Genomic DNA, 7837 nt, shown 5'->3' with positions numbered 1-7837 from the left:
CTGTGCTTGTGCACTTCCGTCAATAACTATGTCCACGTCACAATAGCGGACCTTCGATGTTGCATTTGCTCGTGCACAGCCGTCGGGATCTAACTCCACAATGTGCTGGGTATTCACACTGAGGTCTTGTGCAGTCATGCTAACGACCGAACCACAAGTGAGGCCATCGCACTCACTCGTACGACATCCACACGCCTGTAACGCTCAAAGACGTTCATTAGTTGGCCATGATGAACGAGAGACAATTATTAAATTGTTCTAGAAGGGACAACAGCATTGTGAAGCGAACCACCTGCTGACTTGCCGTATTCCCAAGCCTGCGTACGGAAGAATATGCACTAAGATGCACAAGGTCATGGTTTTGAGCACCATTATCTATCTCCAACTTCCAAGCTCTTTGCTTTAAAGTGACTTGGAAAGGATAGTTCAAGCACTTATGGCTTCGCTTACTTGAATTTTCGGGACGGTCTGGGTCATGATGGGATACCAGCATTCTTGTATTTAAAAAAATCTTTACTTGCACTTCGTTCTAGGACGGTTCCAACTTTTCTAAACCGCGCAAAAAAGTCAATGGAAAGCCGTCAGATAACGCCGCAGTTGGTGATCGTGCACGGAGAGTTTGGCGTTGATCTATGTAATGCAATGTGATACGCTGTAATTCAGAAATTAAATTGACTAAAAACTGCATGAAGTGAGTTTAGAAATTCTCTTCCTAAAATGTGGTTTTACTCTTTTTAAACCCATACGGCAATTTTTCGTTCAATAGTAGTAATTGTCCCGTCCTATCCTATATATTGATGTTTTGTCCTCTTTTTTAGCGCTCAGACTCATGTTTACGAGGAACTTTGCCACACTATTTCTTTCGCCTCTTTAAACATCACAACGACACATGTCACATTATCGGTCGACCGCTGATGAAAAATGGCATACTCAATAAGCGCCTACACAAAGAAAAACGAGAGAGAATCGCGCCATTAATCCACCACAAGCATCATCTAGCACAATCCACTCACTCACACACCTCAACAGCCCGTTGCACATCTTTCAATTCGACAAGTTTTCGACGAACAAAATCCACAGCTTCTTGATCTTTCAACACATCATACAATCCGTCACTTGCGAGCATCACAAACTCGCACTCGTCTGTTAATTCCGTGACGGTAAACTCTGGCGTCGGAATCACTAATGGACCTTTTAAAATATCGTTGGGATTCACCGGTAATTCCTGCGAATTGTACTCGTTCCGTGCTTTCGTGTCAATGTCATCGACCAAAGGCTCGACGAGATCAAACGACTTGAAAGGGGCGTCGCCAAAGGCACGCGAGACGGCCAATTCGCCCATAATACGTCCGTGAATCACAAAGCCGCCAGTCTCTCGAATCCGCTGCGCTTCGTCCGTTCGACTGGGTTTATGATCATTTGAAAGTCGTTCAGCTGTGCCATTGCGACTCAAGACAGTGCGCGAGTCTCCAACGTTGGCCACAAAGAGATACTTGCCCGCCACAAAGACTGTCGTGGCCGTGCTTCCAGCTTGCGGACGATCCGAGGTCCTTAAAAATTCTTCATCCGTACGTTCAAACGCATTGGTCAAGCGCTTCATGATGATTGATTGCAATTCCTCAATTGTCATTGTTAGTAAAGGTTTCAATTCACTCGTGTGCATGAAAAACGCGGTAATGAGGCTATGGTGGAGCACGTCACTCAAAAACGAAGATGCTTCGTCACCGCCATGGCCGTCATAGACAGCAAAGAATGACTGGGGATGCAATCCCAAACGACTTAATGGTTCAATACACAAGTCTTGAATAATCGTATGCGCGTCTTCCATATGTTTACGAGCGCCCATGTCGGCATGCGCTCCAAAGTCAAACCGATTGACAGTTAAACACGTTTGTGCCACGAGTAAATCGTCGCCAATTTCCAGTCGATAGGGTTCTTGATAACTTCCCACGAGTTTCATAAATGTCCCATTCGTCGAGTTTAAATCAATCAAATAAAATTGATTCGTCAATTCATCAAACCAAATTGCAGCATGTTTTCGAGAGAGTTCCCCATCACTTGTATGGATTTGATTCTCCGCAGATCGACCAATTCCTGCACCTTCTTGTGTAATCACAAACTCCGTGCCAGCTAATTTGCCACTTAATGCCGAGACCGTAAGACTTGGCAATTCTTCGTGAAACGATGTAACAAGAAAATCCGATTTTCCAACTCGAAATGCCACGTGAGGCTCGAGAGGCCATTGCATACGATCGCCCATATTTTCGTCATTTGCTTGGGTTTCCACGGGACTTAACCGCACAAACGTGTCCCCATTTGCTTGGTCGCCATTGACTAAATAGAAACGCCCGTGACTATACAGCACACGTGCGTGGTCGGTCTCTGCAAGGAGTGTATCGGCAGGTATACTTGCAATATTCTCACAAGTTTGGCCAATACCGCCTCCTTTCTCATCAAACGTAAAGCTTGTGACGGTATCTTCTTCGGTAAACGCCGTCATTTTAAGCACCACGTGGGTCCATGTGTGTTCGAGATACAAAGGCACTGGATCGTCTTCGACTTGGTCAGTAGCGAGATGATCGTCTATTTTGACCGATTCAGGCACGGAAGGCATTTCTTTCGAGTCATAAAGCTTGTCGTTTTCAACAATCGCGTTGCTGCTAGACGCATTATTGCCGGTAGGAGTACTATCGTTCTCCTTTGTCGGTGGTACATAGCTCCCGATACTGCTAGTATTGGAGCGAAGAAGGCGATGAACGCCTGATGTGCGGGCCCGTTGGAAAGAACTCGCTAATCGGACATCGGATTCTACGTGTTACAACGCGTATTAGTGTCTAAAGTCGCATCATGGCACGAAAAAGGACTGCAACATGGCCACGTACGTGGCGGTTCTAATCGCAAATGAGTCGAACGTCGACGATCCGGGTCATTCTCGTGTTTCCGTACCACTACAAACCACACGATATTGTCACAAAGGAAGAGAGTGTGCTTTAAATGGCCACACGATGTCACGTGCCTTGCATCTTGAGCGTCTGGACATCCTGCGCGTCCGCCATGGCGCGTCTTCTAGCGTGATGTTCTCGGTATTAAATCTACTCGTGGCAACACGAGAGATTCGGCGGTTTGATACTGAATCTTGCAATACGTTGCAAAGAATTGGCACTTGCGTACTAAACGCGCCCCACGAGGCGTAACAACGAGCCAAAGAAGAGTTGCAAGGTCTGCCAAGGGGCGAGGATGTCTCTGCCACTGCGGAACGAGATCGGACGCACTTGGTGTACATCACATCAGTCGGTTGTTTTTATTTTTTTTAAAGAAAACCTTTCAATCTATATATTAATTTGTTTTTCACGAACAATGAAAAATTCGCAATTTAAATACAAATTTACAGGAATACAATCGCCAAAAGTATAAATTAATTTGAATTCCATTTTGACAGACATCCGTAGGTTTACACACAACCATGGACAAACTTTTGAGGGACATTAAAATTGGTCAGGACTCGTAAGTCGCTCAATAGTATGAAGCGTCCGTAAATCGAGAATCTTTGGTCCGATAAAACGAAGACGCGTCATGATTGCTACTATCCCCTCGTCGGCGGGGTGCACCAGATGCCTCAAACTCGCTAAAGCCGCTGCTTTGAAAACTCGGGTCGCCATTGTAGTGGCTCTGGTCGTAATTACTATTCGTGGCCGCAAAACTCTCGTCGCCCATATATCTGCTCTCATCTGCCGTGGACATGCGGTATTCTGTCTGGCCGGACGCTTGAAAGCGCGTTTGGCCGTGATAATCACTTGCTGACGTCGATCGCGAGTCTTTGGGTTCAAAAAACGACTCGTCCAAAGACAAATCCGGTCGCTTTGTCGTCTTTTTCGACCCTTTTTGACCCATTCCATGCCATCCATTCGACAGATCTTGAATCGAATCGCCCCCAAAATCGCTCTCGTCCTCGGAAGCAAGATCCTCTCGATGTCGACTGTCATACTTTGATTGAAAGTGATTCCCCGAGTGACCAGAGCTATACATACTTTGACCATAAAACGACGACGACTGGGACGAGTATTGCGAATACTGACTCGTACCGTGTGAAGAATTTGTTTGCGCCATTGGTGGCAAGGACATTTGAGAATGCGCTAAAGCGATTTGGCTTCGTGGTGTCAACATGTCGAGGTTTGGATCATTGTACGTAAGTCGACCTCCATCGTGATCGTAAGGCTCCTGATCGAATTGGCTATTGCCAGGATTTGGCGGGTAATTGTCGTCACTAAACCCTGTTGGCGACATGTTGTGATTCTGATGATAATTTGCCGCCACTGTTGACGCTTGAGCCACGCCTTGAGTGTGATCGTGACGTCCTCTTTCAAGACCAGGGTCGTCGTCTTGGACCAGTTGATTGGTTTTCTTGTATACAAAGAGGGCGACCAGTAACACAAGCGCAATCGCGCCTGCCATCATTAAACCAAGCATTAACGTATTTGATGCAGTACTCGTGGCATTCGATGCTGCATCAGCTAATACGGACGCCGCGGCCGACGGCGATCCAGACGACGAAGATGATCGCGACGTATCTGCTTCTTGCTTTGAATCCGTACCATTGTCGGATAAATTGTCTTGTTTCGTAGTCTTGTCACTTGTTTTACTTGTCTTTAAATCGACTGTATTTGATTCGAGAGTCTCTTGAATCGTACTGGCATCCTTCTTCGTAGGAGGTTTCAAAGTCTGTTGGGTCTCGTTTAAATCACTTTTAGAGCCTACACTGGCATCGTCGTCCGATCCAGACTCGGGATCGATGATTTGTTTCCTCACTTTTAAAGAAATTGATTTCGGTGGTGCATTTGGCACGGGTTTCGACTCCTCTGGCTTGATTTCAACTTCAGTTGGAGGACTGGAGGTTGGCTTGTCAAAATTAGCATTGCTGTCAGCCGTGGGGATGGCGTCGGACACAGGCGCTGTCTGTTGAAGAAGTGGGGACCTTGTAAACGTAACCTCCGTGGTCTCGTCCTTTGGCTTTACCACACCAGTCGCTTTGTCTCGATTGGCGTCGCGCTTTGCAGGATCGACGGGTTTGTTAACAGGTAAAGGTTTGTCGGTAGCATCTACGTCCTTATTATTCACTCCCGGGGAAGCACTTGTCAAAGGCGCCCGTGTACTTGGTGCGTCGGTTGGTTTTAAAACCTCGGGCGTCGGTGTCGAGGGCTCTGCTGGTTCCGACGAGTCCGACGATGCATTCTGGTCAAGCAACCATGGCCGTTCTGGTCGTTGCGTCGCCAACGTTGGAACACGTCCATTATTGAGATCCTCTTTAAAATTCAAGACCGTTTCTGGATCCCCATCGCGACTTTGCACTGCAAAAATCTGTGCATTGGCCTGTGAATTCATGAGCAGTACCACCAGCACGAATCTGAGCCACCGTCGGTGGACCTGCATTGTCCAGCCTCCGGAGCCCGAAGCGTCACGCCAGCGCAACTTTCCTGGAATCTGCGCTGAAGGTTCGATAAAAACAGCTCTATTGTTCCCTGCACCAAAGTCTTGCGTAACCCTCTTGCCGGAATCAATAGCAGTCCACTTACTTGCCACTATCAATTCAAAACGAGGTTGATCACGTGACAAGGCAAACTGTAGGAGTCGTTATTTTGAGCTTGTGCGGCACTGTGCCTTTAGCCGCATAAGAGTCAGATGTAAAAAACTCGCGAGTTGCCCGTGTCATGCACACACATGTCTTGGTTCTGCACCGACGTTCTTGGAAAAAGCAATCATCGAGAACAGCTGTCGGCGCCAGTCTCGACCAATTGATACATACGGCAAGCGGCGGAATATCCGATCGCGTGATTTGTGCGTATTTGGCGTGAAACTTGGTCGCTCTCTGAGCTCGATTGGCGGCCCATTCAGTCGGTTTAGTCGGGAGGGGTGTGCAGTGCATTCTATATTGATAGAAACATTTGCTAAGATTCGTTCTTATTCCAGCTGACGGCTTTACGACAGACGCACGATATGGCAACTCTAGCGTAAAACTACATAACCTATAGATATTATCATTATATTTCACTTGGATTATTCGAGGTCCCTTACTCCAGCTCGCGTCCCCGTAGATTTCTCTTTTATGAAGCCAAAGCCTGGTAATATAGGCGATAAAGTTTAGCTTTGACCAAAAAAATAGTCATTCGCGCTAACGATCGGGACTGTTTATATTTAATAAAAAATGCTTACAGGAAACTGTGTTTGTATTTGTCAGGATAGCCTGCTATGTTATGGCTCAGCTGCGACATATAGGACGCACTGCAGCCAACGAGCTTACAATCGCACGAATTGTAAGCCTACGGACTCGGGACTATTGCGCCATATAAAGTTCAAGCATGAACAATCCAATATATGTGCATTATCGCGATTGTCTTCTGTGTGTTTGCGTGTTGACAACTTTGTCTTGCGTTAATTCTCTTTCAACATGCGACTATGTTACATACTGGTTACAGTCGAGGCTGTTTCCTCGTAGGAATAGTTTACCCAATAATTGTAAGCAGAGAAATAGTTGTTTTGACAGGGAAAAAATGATGCGTCTTTCACGAAGCTGGCTCACATACCCAGCTAGAATTTATGTGACGAGCAAAATCTGATATGCTGTAGAATTTTTGCTTGAAGCTCTAGATGTTGAGAATGTTTCACATTTGATTGAGCCAGACAAAATTTACCTTTCATTTGAAGTAGAAAAATGAAATGAACAGAAGAGCCTGTCTTAAGAAAATCCCGAGTTAATTAATAAGATTCTTAAATTATTCATTTAACTTCGTCGTTAATCGAGCACATTTAATGATTAATAAACCTTTGTAATTTAATTATTAAATGCAATTTGAGGTCCCTTTTTTTAAATTTATTATTCATATAATTTTTCTTGATGAAAAAAATCAGATACTGTAAAATAATTGAAAGCACTAAACACGTCTGAAGAAATCTCGTATGTGTAACGGGGTGTATCGTTACATGAAATTAACACTTAAAGGCTGTTAATTAATATATTATCTAAAACGTAGAGAATATTTGGAGGATATTACTCTATGTAGTTATGTTCAAAATTCTTATCCATAAATAGGTATAGACCATTTTATCTATTTCGCAGACTAATCAGCTGTAGAGATAAACAAAAGAGAGATACAGATAAGATCAGATAAGTATTCAATTGCATGTTTAGTATTAGATTATAATTAGGTTTGCATTTACAAGATAGATAGAAGAGATACTTACTTATATTAATACAGTTTTCATTTAACCCTCTTTAAGTTAGTTGCCTTAAAGAGAAGTCTTCCTCTGCACGTACTAGTGTACGTGAAATAATGTAGGGCACCACTTGCAACTGAGGCAGTGCGAAATGGACTTGTACTGAAGCAGTTCAAGTCGTAGTGCCCCGTTACAGTATGTCAGGCTGAGCGATTTGGTTTGTGCGGATTGCTCCAACGCTGTCCTTCATCTGCTGTACGGACTTGAGAAAACCCAGCGCGCCGCCATCCTGTTGCAGCCAGATTGTCTCAAGCAACTCGAGTGCTTTCTGAGCATCTACGACAGCGATTCCTGCTCGTCCTCAGGCTGAGTCGGGAGGTGGTCCTCAATGATTTCATCCACGTCTGGAATGTATGATGTGATCCGCTCGGTAGGATAGTCTAGCAGGTTGCGGATGTTCATCACGATAGGATACCTGAAGCGTCTAATCTGATGTTCCATCTCCACCATGACTTCATTGTCAAGGCACTGCTCCTCTAGGACTGGTGCAGCATCAGCTGGTTCTGACCGGATGTTGCAATGCCGGTAACAGTTATGGATGGTCTCAATGCGGACATCGTTAGACCAA

The 7837-nt window shown here is 45.1% G+C and overlaps 2 protein-coding genes across 2 annotated transcripts; both read right to left on the bottom strand.

Moving 5' to 3' along the window:
* Positions 1-652: 652 nt before the first annotated feature.
* Positions 653-3283, bottom strand: CCR75_004135 (uncharacterized protein; the record flags this gene model as incomplete). The annotated part of the gene is made up of 4 exons (XM_067962225.1): positions 653-941; positions 1022-2808; positions 2883-2948; positions 3013-3283. 4 exons carry the CDS (start codon positions 3281-3283, stop codon positions 834-836), a joined length of 2232 nt encoding a protein of 743 aa, XP_067817002.1. The 3' UTR covers positions 653-833.
* Positions 3284-3513: 230 nt separating this feature from the next.
* Positions 3514-5427, bottom strand: CCR75_004136 (uncharacterized protein; the record flags this gene model as incomplete). Its single annotated transcript, XM_067962226.1, has 1 exon — positions 3514-5427. One exon carries the CDS (start codon positions 5425-5427, stop codon positions 3514-3516), a length of 1914 nt encoding a protein of 637 aa, XP_067817001.1.
* Positions 5428-7837: the final 2410 nt, after the last annotated feature.

This window comes from Bremia lactucae, linkage group LG4 (genome assembly GCF_004359215.1).
Source record: "Bremia lactucae strain SF5 linkage group LG4, whole genome shotgun sequence".
Classification (NCBI taxonomy): Eukaryota; Oomycota; class Peronosporomycetes; order Peronosporales; family Peronosporaceae; genus Bremia; species Bremia lactucae.
The sequence above is the reverse complement of the archived record's forward strand: the minus strand, read 5'-3'. Positions and strand labels throughout refer to the sequence as shown.